At 38.2% G+C, this 22,164-nt stretch overlaps 1 protein-coding gene across 2 annotated transcripts in view; it reads right to left on the reverse strand.

The window, feature by feature from the left end:
- Positions 1 to 22,164, reverse strand: part of CHCHD3 (coiled-coil-helix-coiled-coil-helix domain containing 3) — a 148,352-nt gene that overhangs the window by 49,425 nt on the left and 76,763 nt on the right. For both annotated transcript variants that reach the window (XM_084298133.1, XM_084298132.1), the window contains exon 5: positions 5,348 to 5,431. In XM_084298133.1, the coding sequence (XP_084154259.1) occupies positions 5,348 to 5,431 (84 nt within the window). The remainder of the gene's footprint in view (positions 1 to 5,347; positions 5,432 to 22,164) is intronic.

Consider the following 22,164-nt stretch of genomic DNA (forward strand, 5'->3'; position numbering starts at 1 on the left):
TCCAATGGACAATTTGGAAAAGCCTACTGGTATTCTGTGTGTCCAACAAAGAAAGCAGACGCTGCATTTAATCAACAAGTACAACTTAGCAAGTCTGTCAGCAATGTGCTAGAGGTTATTCCATTTCTTCATGGGAACAATTGACAAAAGGTTTGCTGAGCTTTCTCTGTGCCTCCTCTAAGTGCTCCGTACCAAGTATCGTCAGCCCAAACCTTTTTCTGCTTCAGATGCAGCCTGAAGTCTTCAAACACTGTACCTACATCACTGCTATTTGATTTTGAAAGACATGAAAGAATGCAGTACAAATGTGTGGAGTGTAAACATGTTTGCTCTGCTGAATACAAACTTCTAAACACAAGAGGTGAGAGCAGAATCAACTTCTGGTTATGAAATTTTTGCCGATGGAGACATGCAAGATCCGAGAAAATAAACAGACTGATAACTTAAAACAAATAGAAACAAAAATGTTTAAACTGCTAAAATACATTGTAGGAAATTAAAATGTTTGGAGCTATTATACCGCTTTCTAACAGTCCCCCTCTGTTATCTACATCTTGCAAACCACAGTTTACAAAAAAAACAGAGTAAACAGATTCTGATTATTTAGTTGTTGAGACTTTGAAAAGGTAAACAAGATTCTGAAGCATCTGAACAAATGTGAAACTCACATTGTTTGCACCATAGCACTTATGTTCATTATAAACACATACAAAAAGCCAATACTTGGCTGTGAAGCTGAACTGTATGTTATCTCCTTTTCTGAGCACTGGGTCTATCACTGCAAAGCACACTGGTCCATTTTAAGCCTTGAACAGAAAAAAAGGGAAGAGATCATTAAATTATAATTTTCCCTGCACAATTGGTATAAGCATTTCCTACCAACAGGATTAGCATGAACACAAGATCCCAGAATAAAGCTGCTCAGCAGTGAGGATGGCAGTTTAGTGTCTAGTAAATTTGATTTCACTGAAAATCCTGACACATCATAATAGCAAAATCCTATTTACTGTAGCAAGCAGGATGGATAATACTATTTAACACCTGGTATAGTATGTGCCATCAGCTCACAGCTTCGTGCTCTGTGTGCTCGTCTTACCTTAAGGTTAATGCTCCTTGACAGCCTACATGGTAAGTAGAATCCCCAAATTAAGTGCCGAACCTACGATTTGCAAATCCTTCCTCAAAATTTAAGTCATGAAAAAAAAAAATGTATGGATGCAGATAAGAGGATCACATTTGCAGAACTTATGTCTGTATTCTCAGGCTCTGATCTGGCAGGGAGCCTTGCGTAGTGCAGGAGGCTCCCTCCACAACAGCCACCAAAGTCACCAAGGGGACGCACAGAAATTACAGAATCTGCAAGGAGGAACTATTGTGAGCAATGACTTGTTGAGTGCTAAACCTGGGGAGTATCCTACCATAATGCTGAAGCCTCCAAATGCTAACAGAATTATCTTATTTCCTTGCCCTGTATGCACATTCACATGCATACTAACCAATACTCACTCAAAGTGCTTCTAGGAAACTTGCAAGCACAGAAGCTTAGCTTGAGTGAGAAATATCCTTCCTAATATTGGGATACACATCTTGCTCATTCAGATAGATAAACTAAGTAGTTGTGTGATACAGCAGTCTATTAAAATTAATTTCCTTCTGCTCCTATGACTAGAGGCATGATTCTCCTAATGACGCATAATAGCATTATGAAGCAGTGTAACATGAAAATAGTTGGGTTTTGCTGAAGAAAGCTGGAATTAGAGAGTTGCATTGCTCTCGAGAAGCTGCACAGTGTTGTGAATGCCTGCAAAATGCCGGAACTATAGGCAGAACGCATTTCCCATGCTTAAAAAAATACTCTGAAGCAAAAGCAACCGGCTGAAGGAATGACAGGGTGTCAGCTGCTCTGCAGACAAAATTAATGCAACAGTTGACATGGGCTGGAACCTACATATCACAGTGACACCAGGGATCCAAAGGTACTTATAAAGTCTACAGCCACTGGGGCTTGGAATTCACATGTAGAACAGTGACATAGTGGAAGGATGATGGACGTGGAGAAGTTGAACAGAAAAATGATGAACACGACAGGACAGAAACGTGTGAGAATGTGTGTGCTTGTGTGTGTGTGTGCACGTGCACTTGAGACAATGTTAGAGAAAGGCCACAGCATTGCTGTGCAGCTCGGTACCTTGAAGAATCTGAGGTGTTAGTTTTCCTTTTTCTTCCTCCACTATTTTAAAAGGAAAATCTAATGGCTTAAAATACCACTAAAGCGAGCTTATTATAGTAAATAATTGAAATAATATAAAATACACACACGAAACAGTTTGAACACTGCTATCTGACCCTCTGTTTATTTGCTTTAGTCAAGAAGCACCATTAGCCTAAAAGCAGACAACAAAGACCACAGACAAATTTTTCTCAAAGCTTAACGTGTGAACTCTTAAATAACAGCTTTACACCCTAGTCAGATATACAGTATGAGAAGGTTATTCCTTAACTCCTTTGCGAAACTATCTCATTTTGTTTTGCTGCTGTGGAGCACCTAATAACTCACAGCTTATGTGCCATCTTTGACCTAGAAACACCAGCAGCTGTTAGGGGAATCGCTGGGTTTTGGGAAACTATCAAAAGGTTTTTAGCACATAAACCAAATTTATGAACAGATATTGCCCTGGAGAATAGAATTGTTTATGCTTTAGTATCACAGCTGTCACTTGTGCACAGTTATTTTGTCCTGTATTAATCCCCTGAAAAGGTTGAGCATCTTCACTCAGTCACTGAAATATTTTATAATTGACAGACTTCATCTGGCGCTGAATATGTATAATAACTTTCTCCATAAGGAGCACACTGTGCTGACACTAATCTGTTCTGTTGTCGTCTTCCTTTATTATCAATGTCTGCACTGTTTTTTCAGCCGCATTGAAGAACACAAATATGAAGCTTCTAATTGAAAAAAGCTAGGTAATCAAAAAGCCAATTAATCATACAGATGAGCTCTGACATTCAGTGATGCAACAGACAGAAATACCACATACGCGTAACTGAAGTATTTTTAAAGTGTGCTTATTTGATGTAAGAATGATCTGAGAATGTAATTAGCATTCTTTGTCACAGGTGACAGACCAATATTGCACATTTCCTCGTACTGACATTACTCCTCGGAGCTCCACTTGCTGCGCTCCCTCCTTACCTTCCGTTTGCATCCTCTGTTGAACCACATACTCTGCCTTCGCGTAGCTTTCACTGAAATAAGATGAGTTTAGGAACAAATATCCACCTGTTATTGTGCTCTGTAATTTCCAAAATGTTAGGCCTTCTCTTTTTTTTTAAAGCTCTATTTCCATCCCAATGCTCAAACTTCCAAATGACCTAAATGACAGCTGCAGGCACCAGCCTCAGTGAAGCCAGGATTGCAAACTACACGACCTCTCTCCTTTTGTAGGTTTTCATTCTGTAATCTTTGCATCTCTGAAAAAGTTCAAAGCCAGATGTGGAGCACAGAGTTCACCTCCTCTCAGAGCCTGAAGAACTCTTTCTTGTGTAGAAGAGATATGCACATGTACTTTGAAAACAAACCTGATGACAACTTAGCAAAGCCAAGGTTCCTTGCCTGACAAATAAAGTGTCAGAAAGAAAAAGACTACCCTTAATTACCACAGGAACTCAACTCTAAAGACAGAGCAAATGTCGTCCACAGAACAAGGCAGTCAATTCAGAACTGCCCGCTGTAGTCCTGGAGACTTCAAGTCCAAGAAGAAAAAGCAAAAGCTGGCAAAGATCACCTATTTCACATCCCCTGGGGGTCAACATTTCAGCAGTACTCAGCCACGGGTACCTACAGTTCATCACCTCATTTGTATGCAGCAATGATATAGTCACATGCATGTTAAAATAAAATTCCACACTGGTCGTGGTCACTTAGTGAAAGCACTGTACCAGCAACCTACTATAATATTAAAAACAGCTAAGAATAAAAGCCCTATTTGCTGCATGTCACATTGAAAATGTAAAACAAAAGCCTTCCAGCATAGAGTCAGTTTATTACGTGTCCTTTCCACCAGTTATTCCACCACTACTTTAACAATAAAATGGAGGAGCAATGTATAGGTACAACCATGCCATGAAGACCCACCTTGGGTTAGTTACTGCAGAAGCTTTTGCCTCTAATACCAGCCCTTCACTAAAGAATAAGGAAGGTATTTTGTGGGGTTTTTGTCTGAAGGATCCTCATTTTAACTGTACAATAACATACAGTTTTAGAATCATCAAAATAATTTAACCTCCTCCTTTCAAACTATTTTTCATTGCCAAGAACATGACCTCATTAATGTGATATTCAAAAAGGTTGATCAAAATAATGAGATGGTATCTGGTATGCCCTCCATTTAAAATATTAATTAAGATCAATTATACACACTGATAATTCATGCAACATGCTCTTCTTTCTAATCCAGGAAAATAAGGGGTTTTCTTCTCTCTATCCTGTTAAGCTGCATAAATGAATATATATCACATTAATACTGTTTTCAAAACTAACTCAAAAAAAATCAAACAATAAATAAGCTCAGGCAGAAGTAAAGAGAAGGAGGCAAATGTATTCAGGCTGAAGGTTACAACAAACCTGGGATCTAGAGCACGATGGCAGTAACAATTAGTTTGAAAATAACATCCTATAAAATAGCACCCTATAAAGAATGTGAATGTTAACAGCAGTATGTTAGAGCACTTCTTATTAAATTCGTTGTAAGCACTTCGCACAGCTTACCAAAATGTTTTATATAGTTTAGTCTCAAGCCTACTGCCAAGAAAAGAAGATGCAGAAGTGCTTTTTAAACATGTCGTAAACAACTTGCAGTTAATGTTAAACTTCTCACGTGCAGGTAGGTTTGGAGGAACCACTAACTCTGCCCAACAAAAGCACCTGTGGGCCACAACAAAAGCAGAAATTCAGTTTGTATCTTCACAGTTCACATGCAATTTTAAGATTGCCTGGTGATACTCATTCCCTTGCACTGGTTCTTCATCTGTACTGTCGTAAAAGTAATCTGGTTAGGTTTATTTCCCTGTATATAACTATTGTGACAGATGAAATCTCGTTGCAAATGTGGGAACTTGGTAAAGAAAACAACATTCTCAACATTAAAGCCTCCATCTTGGCAATATTAAGCCAGAAATAGCAGCGGTTAATACCCAAAACAAAACAAACAAACAAAAAACAACCTCTGGCCAGTTTTATCTTTATCTCCTTAGAAGAGTCATCTTGTTTAACAATAAACATAACCAGAAAGTCAGTAGCAGAAATGAACGGAAACCTCTTCATTAAAAGGGAAGGAAGGCTTACCCTTTCTTCCAGTCGAGCCAGCTGCTCTTTGTAGTAAGCATCATGCTTCTTCAGTTCTCTGTCTTTCTCTTCCAGCTGCTTGGCCTAAAAAAAGAAATAGAGAGATAAAACTGGATCAAGAAAGAGCATCACTCACAAAGCAAAACATCTACTATAAATTGTACCAGTAAGGAATATACAGTGATTGAAAACTGCAGTCTATTAGTTTTTGCCAAACACTACATTAATAAGATGATGATTGCTGCATTGAAAATGTAAAGAGATTGTCTATTGTACTGTTTTTTCCTTCCCTCCTCAACAGCTGTGCCATGGTTTGTTCAAATGTACTTGGACGCGTCACAAAGACAGAACCAAGCGTACCATGCTGGGATGAAATTTTTATTAACTTTGCAGATCACTTCTAAACTTTGGGAAATGTACTCTAGCTACCGCACAGAGTACATGCAGAGTTTGATTATTTAACTTTGTAAATTAATTGCTACTAGGTGGACATTCAGACAGAAGAATAGCCAAACTTGCATCTGTACATTTGTAGGCTGTGGTAAAAACATAAATGTATACATATACATATTTACATATATATATATATAATTTTATTTATTTTATTTATTTATTTATTTAAGTATTCAGGGATACATTTAGCATGTGCTTAATTCTGAACATGTGAATGTTTGGAAGAACCAAATACTTACATATTTGCAAAAGCAAATCTAAAAAGTCCATCTAAAACTCTGCTGTCCTCTTTACTTAACAATTACTCTTCCAGAAACTCCTACATTGGCTGAAATATCCCAGTAGAGTAAGCTGAAACTCTTTACTGTGGGGTTATTCATGTGCCCAGTAACTTAAAATAATAGAGAAGCATTGTGAATATCTGTCTTTTCATTACCATTGTCACTCTGACTCGAGTATTCATGTAAGACACCTCGTTTTCAGCACTGCTGAGGAAGTCAACTTTTTTTTTTTTTTTTTGCTTTTATCTGTAGTCTGTTCAAATATGTAGCGCTATAGGGACCCATCATGAATTACAGAACACATTAAAACTACACACATGCACACCAAATACATACACATCTCAAGTATGAATGCAAACATGTTCCAGGTAAATAATGTTTAATAATAAAGCATGTTCACTGAATAAAAATTAACTATCAGTGGTCATTACTACAATTGCCTACTCAAAATTAGTCATTTATCGCCAACATATTTTCACCCAGGTACTGATACTACAGAATTAACTGCAAATAGTTCCCCTTTCTAGCAGCATCAAGAAAAATGGGAACTGTAAACTCTCACTACTAATGATGGCACTTCCAGTCATGCTCAAAGAAGCATGTCAGAAAACTTACTTATGCTACACATTCTGCTATGCTTGCTGTAGAGATATAGGGCTTCTCTTTGTCAAGATTTGTTTCTACAGACAGACAAAGAATAAAATAAAAACTTTGGGGTTTGGGTTAGTCCTAACTTAGAAACTTACCTTTTTTTCTATCTCCTGAAGCATGCAAAAAAAATCAAAATGTTCAAGTTAAATTTATTATACAATGCTGAAGAGAAGGAATGCAGAAAAATACACGCCTGTCAGGTGTATCTGCAACGTAGAACAAGGCTAAAAACTACATGTAAGATGTCTTTTATATGCAACTTCACAAAAAAACATCCCTGCTCATTGGAAAAGCACACAGCGAAGTTGTAATGCTACTTGGATGAGTCAAACCTTGCTCTTCCTCCACCATCCTTTCTTTGTGGAGCACATGCTACAGCCCTGACCACCATCATTTAAATCCTTTATTCACTACAGAAAACTGATTACAGGTTTTTCCAAAGCTGATTACAGTAAATATTCTACAATCTAACTACCACGCTTCGTATTGATCACGGTTCTGCTTTTCCCAGATAATCCCTGTATCGCCTCTCAAACCTGCACCTTGCCCTGGTTCAGACAAGGAAACAACTGAAAATTCATTGCAGGTTGTGCATCCCCAAACCACCCCCTTCCAGATATTTAATCCTATGCTTCGATGCATCATCATGGTTACCCACACGCAATCGTTTTATGCATAACCACCTCATGATCCCTCAAATATCTGCAAACTCAAGAGCATGCCTTTTGTTCAAGCGCAGTTAAATAGGCCAGCGACAAAGAAATTGTAAAATTAATGTTCCGTTCCTCTCCCAAGAACTTAGTAAAGTTTTATGTATTAGAATTCAGAAGTGTTTCACATGATTCTATCGATGACCTAAAGCCAAGCAATAAAATTGACTTTGGAAAACCAGTAAGATATAATAGAAAAAGTGCAAGAGTGTCGTAATTTAATTCACGTGCCACATTTCCGACAATTCACAGCAGCAGAAATGTTCAGGGTTTAAAAGCACAACAGGTCAAGGGTACACTGTAACGACCAAGCAAATGAAAAGGCCCTGTATTAGAAACCTGTCCTCTCCTCCCGGTCCAGCTGATCAATCAGAATCAATTCTCTCATCTCCCAGAAAGAAAACAATAGCAGGAGATTAACGGATCCTTCCTCTCGCAGATAAAGATGAGGAGTGAAAGAATGAGAGGCAATCTTCACAACTGCTGCAGACCATTTTATGAAGCAGACAAATCCCACTAGGTTCAATCAAAAAATCCAAACATCTTGAACAGCAATGATAAAAACATTGATTATGTTTAACACGCTGCCATCAGAGCAGAGCTAAAGACTGCACCATGCTACAGCTGCATTTCTAATTTATAGAAGCACTTCCAGCTCTTCTGCATAGTTTTTGCACCTTTCATAAAAGCAAAATTACGTTTTATCCATGTTACGTGGCTCCTGTTTTCAACTCAATTCCCCATATTCTTTCTATATGTTAGTCCTTGCAGTGCTGAGGGATTTAAGACCCACTCATTGTAGAAGTTTAAATCAGACTGGCTCCATCCACGTTAACCAGGGTTTAATGTTCAAAACTGTCACAGCTCCTATTGCTTTTCATATCTGAAAAGTGACCAGGTCACATACACATCTAGTCTATTAAAAACCAAAAAAACAAACACGTCAACATGTGATTTTTTTTTTATTTTACTTTTTATTAAAATTCTTTGCAGGCAAGTTAGGGCTAGATTAGATCTTAGCTCTGAAAGTGTTTGAAAACTCTCAAGAAATTTCAACTGGACAAAGAAAAATTCTCAGTGACTGATGTCGAGGAAATCACATTCCTAGAAAAACACCCCCAAAAGCCTTAATAGGGATTCACAAGTTGCCCAAAGTGTTTCATAAAACAGAAATATAGAGCATGGAAGCTGAGAAAGACGAAGAAAAAGAACTAATGAAAAGTTTCCAGATCACAGTATATCGGTCAGGACCTCTCAGTAACTGAGGAACTCAAACAGAACACATTCATATAAAATTTACTTTAAAAACTCCGGAATGCTGATTTTGACTAAATTACCATGAGACACACTTGTAAAGTATGCTTCAGGTCTCACACCACAGACAAGCATGCTTAAACTGGATCATTTAAGATACTGCATCTCCAAGTTATACCCTCACATTATCCTATTACATGGGTCAGCAGAAATAAAGGAAGGTAGAGAATGATGAAAAATGGATTAAACAGAATTAAAGCATCATGAAACATTCCTATTTAAACAAAGTTTGAGTACATAGAGATAAAAAGTAAAATTCTCTTAGAAAATACTGCTTTTCAGGTCCACATCTACTGATCTGTAATTTTATCTTGTACAGATACAATTAATTCTGAGACAGGTTTAAATCGGCAAAACTTTCTGGAGGACCTCCATGTGCCTTTGAGACAAAAGTCCTTCCACCTGCATCAATCCTACTGATCAAAAACCGTTCAAAATAGAGAACTGGATTTTTTTTAACTTATTTTTTATTTGCATCTGACCACTAAGTTTATATATGTGGAAGACAGAATGAGCAGGGGAATGTAAATAATATTTGTTCCCAAGACATGTATCTGAATGCGAGTTTTTGCCCTGGAAAGTTCATTATTTTTCTTTTTTCCCGCAAGATAATTAGTGATCAAAACAGCTGGATTTTACTACTAAAAGACATGGTGCCAAGCAGCAGAATATATTCACAGTGGTTTTTTTTGCCCTGAACCTATCAGAGCTTTTATATCACTCATAAAGTAGAAATACTAGATTGTAGGGACACAAAAAATACAATAAACCAAAGATTTAGGTCTCTGTATTGTGAAAGTAACTGGAAAATTTGGTAGACCAGTAAGAAACTCAGTATAGAAGTGTCTTCCTTATAGCTAACACCCCTAGCATTTGTACAATAATGCAGACAGAGCAAAAAAAAAAAAACATAAATATTTATTTACGCACACATTTATACTGGAAACAATATAAATATGCCAACGGAAGAGAATTCACTGCAGAAATAAAAACTTGTAAGGTAATGTTATATTTATGGGGCCGTAGCAACATGATCCCAGTGAATATCAATTAGCCGTAACAAAATAATTAACAGTAGCCATGTATTCAATTAGCTGAATGCTACACTTTAGTTGTAAATGAGATAGTGTAACAGGTTCGTTGCTTCTTCGCAAAGTAGCTTTAATAAACAAAGCATTTACTTGGGTGTTATTTAGAAAAGAAATCTAGAAGGTCACCTTTGAGAAGCAGCCCGCCTTCCCAAGATAATCCAAAATTAAAACAAAAAAAAAAAAAAAACCCACAAAAAAAACCAGATTGCTAATATTACTTCTTTACTTTCATTTTAGAATTACTAGAAACTCGGACCAAGACTTAAAGCTGGATTTTGATTTTCAGAAGTAGCACCTGGATCTGGCACAGCACCAGGATGAGTCTCCCTCATCAGAGAAATGGATGCCTACAAAAAACTCCTGCACATCACCTTGTACACAGCCGCAGGGAAATTCAGTGTACGCTCATCAGAGCGTTCACGTGACAAAGCCGAACCCTTCTCATGCTGTATATAAATACACAAAGTACAAAGACAGAGTCAGGCTCTGTTCAGTGGTGTCCAGGGACAGGATAAGAGGCACTGAGCACAACCTGGAGCACAGGAGGCTCCCCCTGAACATTGAGAAGCACTTCTGTGCTGGACCACTGGAACACTTGGCTAGATGTACAGACTGGGGGACAGGAGGCTGGAGAGAAGCCCCATGGAAAGGGATCTGGGGTTTCCAGGGGGGACACCGCACCCTGGGGTGCCTCAGGCACGGCATGGCCAGCTGGGCAAGGGGAGGGATTGTCCCACTCTGTTCCATGCTGGTGCGGCCTCACCTCAAGCACTGTGTGTGAATTTGGGTGCCACAATATAAGAAGGACATAAAACTATTAAGAGTGTCCAAAGGAGGGCAATGAAGATGGCGAAGGGTTTAGAGGGGAAGACATATGAGGAGCAGCTGAGGGCCCTGAGCAGAGCAGGCCGAGGGGAGGCCTCATGGCGGCCTGCAGCTCCCTCACTGGGAGCAGAGGGGCAGGCGCTGAGCTCTGCTCTCTGGGGACAGCGACAGGACCCGAGGGAACGGCATGGAGCTGGGACAGGGGAGGGTCAGGCTGGGGGTGAGGGAAAGGTTCTGCACCCAGAGGTGGTCGGGCACTAGGACAGGCCCCCCAGGGACATGGTCACAGCACTGAGCCTGAGTTCAAGAAACATTTGGACACCGCTCTCAGACACAGGGTTTGGTTTTTGGGTGGTCCTGTGTACAGACAGGAGTTGGACCCTCGTGGGTCCCTTCCAACTCAGGATAATCTAACAGGTTGCCCAGAGAGGTTGTGGTGTCTCCCCCTCAGAGATCTCCAAAAGCCACCTGAACATGGTCCTGGGCACCCTGCTCTGGGTGGCCCTGCTTGAGCAGGAGGGTTGGACCAGGTGATCTCCAAAAGCCCCTTCCAACCTCATCCACTGTGATTCTGTGGGTACAAAACATACACATTTGTTCTGTCCTTCATAGCACAAATAGCAGCCGGTTGAAAACAAATGATTAACAGTTATTTTAAAAAAGAATAAAGGAACCCATGTAGCTGCATGTGGCAAAGCTGGAGCTGTGTATAGCTTATTATTGCTTTTCTTTAAGAACCTTCAGCAGATAAAGCAATACCAGGTAGTTTGGGGGGAAAAGTTTATAGGCTGATCTCAAAATTAGCTCTTGAAGCACTCAGCAGTCCCAGGAAAAACAGCTGCCCCTCAGTGAGGGCTCCAAGCTCCAAATTCATTAACATCCATCGAGTTTACAGAAGAACACCCCTGAGATCGCTTCAGTTTGCATTTTTCAGTTAGAGAAGAATAATCTGCTTCAAAATAAGAGTTCAACACTAAATTTATAAGGAATCATCAGCAATCTGAAAGGGATGGAGTGATCTGCCGAGGTCTTGCCAAGCTGCTTCATGGTCATTTCCCCACTGCCACAATAAAAATGGTAGAGGAAGGGATAAGTGGATGACCAAGGGACCAGGTTTCCTACATGACTTTTAAGGCTGCAAGTGGCTTTGGGTCCAAGGGCTGAAAGAGCACTCTGACTGTCAGAACGAGTTTACAAGACTATGGGGATTTGCCCGATGAAATGCTAACTAAAAAAACGAAGGCTTTTTTGCCACTGAATAATGGGAAAGGTCACAGAAAATATCTATAGACCTTCAGGCAAGTCTGTGTAGTTTGAAGAAAAGGTTAATGGTTTAACAGGCAAAGAAAGCAGCGGTAGATGTCTGGCCTTCAGCAGCTCCAGAAGAGGAAGATCTGGCAGAAGGACTGCTGACAGGGCAGGGAGGGTATGATGCACCAGAACTGCAGGAGAGCAGATCTCAAATGCCATTCCAAAAATCACCTTTCACATTTATGTAGCGAAAGACTTAGTTTTACAGTTCAAGTTTGTTGGACGAGTGTACCTGTGCATTAAAACAGTGTGTGAATTCATGAGCTTGTAGATACTAGTGTCACTTGTGCAGACTGTGACTGTCGTGTTGTAAAACAGCTATTCTGCTGGTGAAACAAGTATTCTGCTTCTGATGTCCACCAGGCTGTTCTGCACAGAAGTACTTTTGCAGTGGAGTACATTCATCTATCATGAATAATCCTATGCATTCATATTTGCACACTGATTAACATGAAAAGGATTAGTTACTTGTATTCATTAGTATGGTCAGCAAAACTACCATCTTCATTGACCACATAGAGCATCCTTTGAATTTGTTTTCTATTTCAACCTATATATATATTTATAATATAAATAATAATTTATAATATAAATAGTAATATACACACACACACAGACAAGTATGCATACACACCATCCTGAATGGGCACTAGAAGTAAATTATCAATATTATTAGCAGTATATGCCTCTTCCTTATCCCCCCCAAAAGAACTTCTTTTGAAGATATCACTATTCATAAAAATCATTCCTAACCACAAAAAAAAAAAGATCCAAACATCACTTACAAAAAAACCTATGCTAATTTCCACTTGTAAAGGTGGAAAATAGCTATGAATTAGAAAGAGCAGCAACAATAATGCATCATAAAACATATTCTTTGACAACTGTAATTAAAACAAGCTTTTGTAATTACCAGTAAATGTGCTACAGTACAGTTTCTAAAAATAATGAAGTCCTAAAAGAATGAGTAGTAGAAAAGATCACTCTGAAAGAAGGCTAATGGAGAAAATTAAAAAATTGAATTTATGAACAAGTTAGGATCTAGTCTACACAGGACACATGACATTAAGCTTCATTTACTAAATCTAGTTATAAACCAATGGAGTTTAAAAAACAAAACAGGATGATTTAGGGACAGTACACACATACAGCTTAGGTACTCAGTGGGATGAGAGGACAGCCCCCGTTGGAAGGCCACATACTACATGCTCCTGATAAGAGCAGGATCAACTAAGAGACCAGACTGAGCTCCTCGGGGCTGCACCCGGTTGGGTTTTGAAAACCCCAAAGTGTGGAGACTGCACAGCCCGATCTTCATCGTGCCTTCATCCACAAGGTCTCTGTACAGACCTGTTCACAGAGGAGATGAAGCAACTATGAGCATAGATAGGGTTTGAGTCAGCAATCACTTGAGAGACTTCAGGTTTCTTCCTGCCTCAATTATGTTATGATTCTGTCCCCAAAACGAGAGGCAGAATGGTCATACAATTGTACCACACTACCATGAAATGAACAACACAAGGACTAAAGAAAACCTGCACTCATCACCAGACTCTCTTCCTCACTGGATAAACCATCTGGCTTGTTCAGCGTGAAATCAACATGGTTTGAAGATTTTACTTCCTCGAAAATGAAAATTAAAATACATTAACGACTATTACATTCATTAGCAATATGCAGAAAAGCCTCATGTTTCCATCCAATCATAGTTCAAAGAAACAACAGACACCAAGCAAATCTGTATTGCATATATGCATGCCAGCGGGAATAAAAGAAAAGCATGACTTATTTCCAAAACTGTATACATTCTTTTCATTTAACTAATACAGTCCAAAAAGATCAAATATATCAAAGACTATCTGTACTGCTGCCAGGTATTTGTAGTAATTCAAATAATGTCTATAACCTTTCCTGACAGCTTCTGATGTTTCAGTCATATGTCAAACATTTACAGTTTCCACTAATCTTAAAGAAGCAGTCATCGACTGTTCCATATGTGCCAAACTGGATTTCTCTACATAAAAATGGAGCAAGAGAACTGTTACTCTGTGAAATTCAGAAAGCAAAACTGTCAGTAAACTGATTTAGGACTATGTTCTACTTCCAGCTGTGCTATCATATAACTATTCTAGTCGTTCCTAACTTTTGTGTTTTTCACTTAATTTTTTTTTATTTTTATTTTTACTGTGTTCTAAATTGATCTGACAATAATTTACAGAAGCACTTTGAAATTCCTCGATGAAATGAACAGCAGAAAGACAAAGAAAAGGTAAAAAGAAGCACTGAAAATTTAATGTACTGTAAAACAATACAGCACATATGACAAAGGAAGGCAGAAGGAACCACGACCCTTTCAGAAGATATTCTCACGCTTGACCGTAGTCCAAAACCAAGTTAATAACAAACCTGCATCTCAGTTACCTAATAGCTAACTATTTAGTCTAGAGGTAATTTTGACATCTTTTAAGCTGTCCATCTAGGAAGTTTTATTCTTGCTTCAGCATCTTTTGCCAGCACTTTCATATTATGTTATTATATTTTTTGAAGCTTTATAAACTGAAGATTCAGTAGAGTGAAGGCAAACAGTGAAATAATTCTCATAGGCACTGCACTAATATAAGCAACGAAAACTCAACATCTCATTGAAGCCCACTTCAAAGTCAATCTCATCTGAAATCCCACAAAAAAATTTACTCTCTATCCTCTATATATGAGGTCCAGAAGCATCAGGGAACGTACGTTCTCTGGCATTATTTTCCATCTGCAAATATCCTACTTCTTGTATCAAATAATCAAAACTATATCTAAATTGATGTAATTTCCTTCAAACAGAGGATGCATCATTGGAACTGGCTGCTTCGTCTGTTATTCTGTTAACCAGTTTCCTTTAAAAGCAAACAGTGATGATGCCCATGAAGGTGTACACATTTTTGAATACAAAATAAGAGTACAATTATTTCTTCTCAGCTATTCAAGTTATTGATTTCTGCTTAAGACACAAAAGCACTTGTAGCTTGTAACTACTTCAGGTGTTTCTCAATTTGAAAAATACAATATAAGCAGTACCTTCATTTTTTGATATTCAAGTAGCTACCATTTAAAATATGTTTATGACAATGGCTTATCTGTATCTTCTGGAAATTAGATCTTGTTACACTGAACTTTTCTCTTTAGTAATAAACAAACCATCATAATGCATTGTCTCTCTTTCAAATAATTCAGCCATACTGTCTGCCATTATCTTGAAACAGAGACTTTCTTAATCAGCTTGATAGAAAAAAGAGCTGCGATCTGTAGATAATTTAAAATAGAAGTTGCAACTCAACAACCAGCTGATCTTTTAAATGGTGCACATGAATTAGTTAATCTGCAACAGTGAAATATTAGGTATTTATTGTCAGGATTGCTAAAGGAACATCAGTTTGGTGAAAGCTTTCACAAAAGAACTTTTCCCATCAATAAACATAAAAAAATGTCATGGTGAAGAAAGTATTTATAGCTAGTAGGTATGCTGTATATATCAAGGCTATACAAAATGTTATCCCATTGAATACATTGCTTTTTAGCTCTTCTGTTTCATTCCTTGTAACACTTCAAAAATTCAATGTAAGCAAATTATAATACTGTTCCATCACTCTTTTCATCATCTCTCTGAAGTATTCATTTAAGGTTGAAAATCCTATGTGATAAGAAAAGCTACCTGTTTAAAACATTAAATATAAACTAACATTCAGCACAGACAAAAAGCAAAATCTTGGGAAATGGAGAGGAAAAGCAGAAAGTGTATTTATACACAGAAAGAATGAATGTTTATTTTTCCTTTAATTAGCAAATGACAATCCTGGTCTTTAAGAATTTTCTTTCAAGTTTTAGCAAATTATTCTGAAACAAGACCACAAGAGAATCACTGCCCTGAGTAGAATACCTCTGAAACCAGGAGGGATTGATTTATACATCGATTATTGGTGAGCATCTTCCTTTTGTAAAATCCTATAACATGTGCAATCGAATATCTGTGTCCAACTTCCATTCACTGCGCTTCTATTTCACATCTCATTCGATTGCAAAGTCTCTAGGGCAGATCCTGGAGCTCACTACTTACCTGTGCAATGTTTAACATAATTAGACTTCAAACTCTGCTGATGGTATTATTCCATCAGAAATAACAAATATTCTAAGCACAGAAAAACTATAGCATGCATTTTTTAAATTGTAGAAAAAGCACAATTAACACAAGACAGTAAGGAAGACAAACACTTGATTTGTGTAAAGAGCATGCTGGAAAAACAAATTAAAAGAATTTAGGTTTGTTTGTTTTAATTATTTATTTTAAAGCCCTGCCCAGTTCTAAGTATGCCAGTAATATGGGACAGAGCAACTAAAAAAACTTATGCACACCAATAACTAATTGGAGGCAGTAAATATAGTTAAAAGATGGTCTGATGGTAACATTTGTATTCCTTATCTTATTTTGACTTCCTTGTCATGTCAATTTGTTGACAGAACATTTAGAGAGAGAGAAACATACCATGGCAGAGACTGGCTGTTACAAAAACATGGTGCTACATTTTACTGTATATTTTTTTTGGCAGTAAGAAAGCATAAAACCGTTGACTAATGGGTTATTCAAAAATAATTCAGCAATATCTTACAGGAAAAAAAAAAATGAAAACCAAATAACCATAAAATCCAATGAAACTCTAAGGGCTCAGTGAAAATTAGTGTATAAAAATGACTAGAAAGACCAAACCCAAGACGATATTGGTCAAGTGTCCCATGGGTTAGGCAGTTTACAATTCAGATGACTTCAGTCATCTAGAAAAAATGCTACATGGAGACAACCAGAGCTGGAGACCATTTTGTGTTATTAGAGACCAGAGAAGATGGTGTAGAACAAAACCAAAGCTATTTAAGTTACAAGGAACAGGCACCCTGAACAAAGGGGAGATCCAATGAGGACTAACAGAAAACGATATGGCTTGGAAGCAAAAGCCTGTACCAGCCACGTGAAGCATTTTTAATCTGATTGTAAACCCCAAGGGAAAGGCTTTATATTCCTGCAGGCAAGCCAATAAAAACTTGTCCGGTGCGTAACAATCGCAGAGCTAGGGCACAAAGAGGTTTATGAACGGAGGAGGAAAGATGACAGCACCACACTGCGATCGCATTATTTGATGTAGACTAAAAGGACATCCAGAGTCCTGGTCACTACACCCAGAAGATTCAGAGGAGTAAGAAACTGGAGGCGTCTAAATACCAAAACCACCAGAAGCGCCTCTTGTGCGTAGAAGGGTGCACGATAGAGGTATACAAAATAATGAGTTGTTCAGAGAAGGTAAGTCAGGCTCTCTCATTTACTCCTTCTCAGCATACCAGACTGAGGAGATACTCAGTGAACAGTGAAATTGAAAAGCAACAAATTTGGAACCAATTAAATGCATAATTAACCTGCAGAACTCATTGCCACAAGTTATCGGTGAAGCCAATCGCTTAGCGAAATCCAGAAAAAGTTGAGATGTTTGTATTAACTCTGAGAACATCCACACTTATACCTATGAGGTAGCTGAGACTGGATTCCTCTGAGGGCTCTAAACCTCATCATTTTGAGAACAATTAAAAATATTGAAGTCTGTCAAGCATGAATTGTAAGAGATTAGGAGGAAACTCCCTGTCCTTTTCATACTCCCTGGATGCTACAAAGTTCCTCCAGACAACTACGCCTGTCCCTGTTGCGTATGACAAAAAAACATTATTTGCGTCCAAAAGTTCGGCCACTTCAGTCACAGCTGCTGTCAGCCCATATTTACAAAACCAAATAGATAAAAAAGCCTGAAATACACATTACCAACTTTTTTTCTTCTTCTTTCAGGATAACAACCTATCTAGGGATTAAGCAAATCCATCCATAAAGCTCCAGGAAGTCTTCTTGCAGAGCTGCCTCTCATCTGTGTGTTAGTAAGGGCTAAGATGCTACAAGGAGCCAACCTGAAATGAAACTCAAGGTATAAAGCAACATGAAGTATCTCATCAGCAGGAAACAAATAGCTCACAAGTAAATTTAAATACTGCTGAAACCAGAATGCCAAACTGGTTCACGTGGCTTTTGCAGAGAGAAAGACTGCAGTTTCTCAGCTCAGTGGATTTCTACCATTAGCCTTATTGTTCTTAAGACAGAGAAATGCACACAGCAAAAAGCACAATTTTCCAGACTGGAGAAGAGCAAAAGTGCTGAGAAGCACAATGAAGACAAGGACAGCGAGTCCGTGCTCGGAGTTCACCAATACTGATGATTCCTCTAGCTTCTTCCTCCTCATCTCTGCTCTCCCCCTTTCTTCTCTTCCCCTCCCCAAACTCAAAATGAAAAAAGCAAAATTGTCCCAGCCATAGTTTCCACTCTTCTTCGACCCTTCTGCCTAAACAACTATCTATGGTGAGCATAAATTAGGCCTGTAAATTCAATAGAAATTGTAATGAGTCAATCACTTGAAAATCAAATATTATCACCGTAAGAGCTGCGTAGGAATGGATGAAAATGTCTCATTATGATCCACCACTAGAGAAACTATTAATTACGATGTTGGTTTTTCTTATCGTTTATTGCTGTATCCCAAATAGAGCAGCTCAACCTTAGACATCGATTAGGATTCTGCTGCGTTCAGCATTGCACAAATGCAGTATGGACAATTAGTGGAAGGAAGAACACCTGCAAGATTTAATGTAATATATATTCAAGAGATAAGAGGGTAAAAAAAATATATACTGCAGACAATAATTAACATCCAATAAGCCATTCCTTGAGGTATTTCAGGAAGCCTTCCATTCTTGAGAACATTCGTGCTAGAAGGCATAATAACAATTAAGCTAAACTTGTGCTCCCTCTTATTATAATTTCCAATGCTGTAAATGTTTTTAGTGATCAGAACCATCCTGACATTTACCACTTTTTGTTTGCTTATAGTTTTAAGTAGAAGAGAATTAGGACTCCAGTGCAAACAGCTTCTGGCTCAAGGGCACCCCGAATAAATGATGTCCAACACAGCGCCCTGCACATCAAGCAACGTGACCCTAGAAACGGAGCAAGCATGGTCCTGGGGTGCAGGTGCAAGAGTTGTACCCTGAGCTTGACTGCCTGTGCAACCTCAGGAAGAGTTTCTTTCCTCCTGGGTATCAGTGATGCTCACAAGGGCTGTCTGTACAGCGCTCAGAGAATCTACAATCCATACATTTTGATAAAGGAATACTATTATTTTAACATGACCGTTTTATGTTGTGGGTGAGCAAGTCTGCGAGTGAAAGCAAGCACTTAAAAGTGCTTTACAGAAAAGTGATTTCATCCCAGTCAATAGACTGCTTCAGGAAAATATAAGCTGTCAAGTACTTTTATAATAATGGACAAAAAACCTCCCGCATTTTGGGAGTTGCTAAAACATGTCAATTTTACACAATCTTTTGTGTACTGCCCAACATTTAGAGTGCTAGAAAGCAAAGCTCTTCTCTGAATTTGTGAAGTGTTTTTTTTACCACACACTTAAACCTTATTTGTCATGCAATACAGACTGTTCTAGGCCACAGAGAGAATTAGTGCTTAATTTTCTAAACGTGGAGAGACATACCAACTACTTGCAGAAGTAATGTCTCCGGTATTTGCATGAAATTGAGAATAGCAAGGAATTGTTTAAATTAGATTAATTCAGCAATGGTAGAAAAGTAGCGACTTTTCTCTGTCCTTAGAAGAGGAGGAAAAAAAGATTCTGCAGAACAAAACATGACTGATCATAAACAGGCAAAGATTAATAAAATGTTAATTCATCCCTCGTAACACAGAGTACATGACACCCAGATTCAGGTTACTAAATAGGGTACGGCCCGACCCTGCAGTGAAACAAAAAGAAAACTTATTTTATCCACTTTTTTCTGTCCTCGCATTGTCTTATGAATTGCATGGCAGATCAGGTTTCAGAGGTAAACAATGTAAGAGATAAATATAATTGACTTTCTGTACACTCCTATTGGAATATTTTTGGGATTCTTCCCCATTCATGAGTGCAAGAATCTACAGCCACACTAAAGAGATTCTCCTTTTTAAACTTTGGATGTAGAAGAACACACAATATAGGTTAAGAAATACCTATTTTCAAAAAGCAATTATTAAAAAAAGAAAAATATTGCATCAGAAAAAGAAGAAATCATCATTGTAACTGCAAGTGTCTGCAAGATATCGGATAGCAGCACAGCTATTCAAGCCGTACCTGGTGTCCTACCTTTATTTAACACTAATATATGTGCAAAAAGAAGCTAAAGAACTGAATTTCTAACAAAAATCACATCTTTCTCACAACAGATCTCATTGTGTGAGCATCTTGGAACATTCAAAAAATAGGTAAAAATTATTCATATGAGAGAAAAATACTCACAGGCACCCTTTGGTACACTTGCACCACATAGTATGACCCTGCTACAATTTAAAGTCTTAAGGAGATGAGGTCAACTTGGTTTTTGAGACAACCCAGCAAAGTTCACGTTGACCACTGCAGCAAATGGTATGGTGATATTTAACCTATTACTGAATTTCTGCCTCCAGAAGGTATTACAGCAATGCAAGACTGTTTTTAAATGGGACATAACACCTCCCATAAGAAAAATGTCTGAAGGGCTCCTGTAAACAGTGGGTTCCCCCATTACCCTAACCGCCCATCAGCTTTGTTAACTGCAACCTACCTTTCCAAATGCAGTAGGCAGTCTCAGGCAATGACAATTTTTCACTTCTTTCTTTTATGCTACTGAGCATTATTAGCCGTCTGCCACGTTCTACGTTCGCAGCCCAATTTATAGGTGGAGGAAGCAATAGATTTACATGCTGAAGTTAAAATGTATTTGGGCACTGAAACCCTGACAAGGTAACCGTGGAAGAAGCACAAACGTTATTACCGGCGGTGACATACAGCCCCGGCCCAGCTCAGACACACTCCAGAGGAGAGGTGGAACAGATGAGCGTGAATCTCCATTACGCAGAGTACCAGCACGGATACATAAATTCTGCTCCTATAAACTAAAATTAAAGAGAGTCTTATTTGCTTTTATGAAATCTTCATCTGTAACACACAGCAAGCAGTATTTTTTTTTTTAATGGTGGGGAAATGGCCTCATATCTCCTCTTACTTAAGCGGAGTCAGTAAAAAAAAAAAGGCCTAAGCAGTTTTCTCAGGAATTTAAGCTGTAAGGTTTTACTACTGTAATAAAAAAATAACCTAATTTTAAGACAAACCTGACATTTTTTTCAGTTCTGTAGCAAAAACACCTAAACACACACAGTCCATGGCCCATGCAAGCTGAGCTGCTTCATCAACTAAGACTAAAAAAAAAATAAAATAAAATAAAACAAAAATATTAATAAAATAGATAGAGCAATTACCAGATTGGAATCCACATATTCAAATCAAACCAAACAGATAAATTTGGGATATTTTTAATTTTTATTTTCTACTACAGCAGCTGGCCCATGCCAGCTGCAGCAGATCTGATGCCCTTGTGATCCCACATTTCCTCCTCCTCCACAGGGAATCAGCCTGGCTGGCCACCGAGTGCCATTTCCTCATCCACGGGCTTGGTCCTCAATACAGGACCAAGAAAAAGTCCTTGCAAGTGGCTGCTCATTCAAAATTCCTCAAAAACTGCACAGATGCCAAAGGTCTTCTTACTCCAACAACTAGAGAAATATTCTAGAGAATGTGTTTTTACCCCAAAATAAATATTCTACTAGCAAACAAGTATATTTTAAGGGAACTTTGGAAGTATTTAACATTCCGAGTGCCCAAATTAAAAAAGAACTAATATTGTAGCCATGGCTAAGAGACATAAGAAATGCAGGGAGGGATCTGGACTTCTTAATCACCTCAAATGCTACAGCTGGAACACAAATATACCTGCTTTGGGTGTATAGGTGTGTTTTTTTTTTTTTACCCAACCCAAGAACATTAGTTCACATATATATCTATATATATATATCAATTGAAATATGTAAGTACACACTTATGTATACTCCGTGAAAAACCTTTCTTATTCCGTACCTTGATCTCAAAAATTACAACAGACAGTGAAGATCTTACATGTTTGTCCTACCTGTGTTTGCAAACACGAAAGGATTAAGAGGAAAATACAAGGCTTCTAAAAAATACTACATG

The sequence above is a fragment of the Netta rufina genome (genome assembly GCF_964035555.1).
Source record: "Netta rufina genome assembly, chromosome: 1".
Classification (NCBI taxonomy): domain Eukaryota; kingdom Metazoa; phylum Chordata; class Aves; order Anseriformes; family Anatidae; genus Netta; species Netta rufina.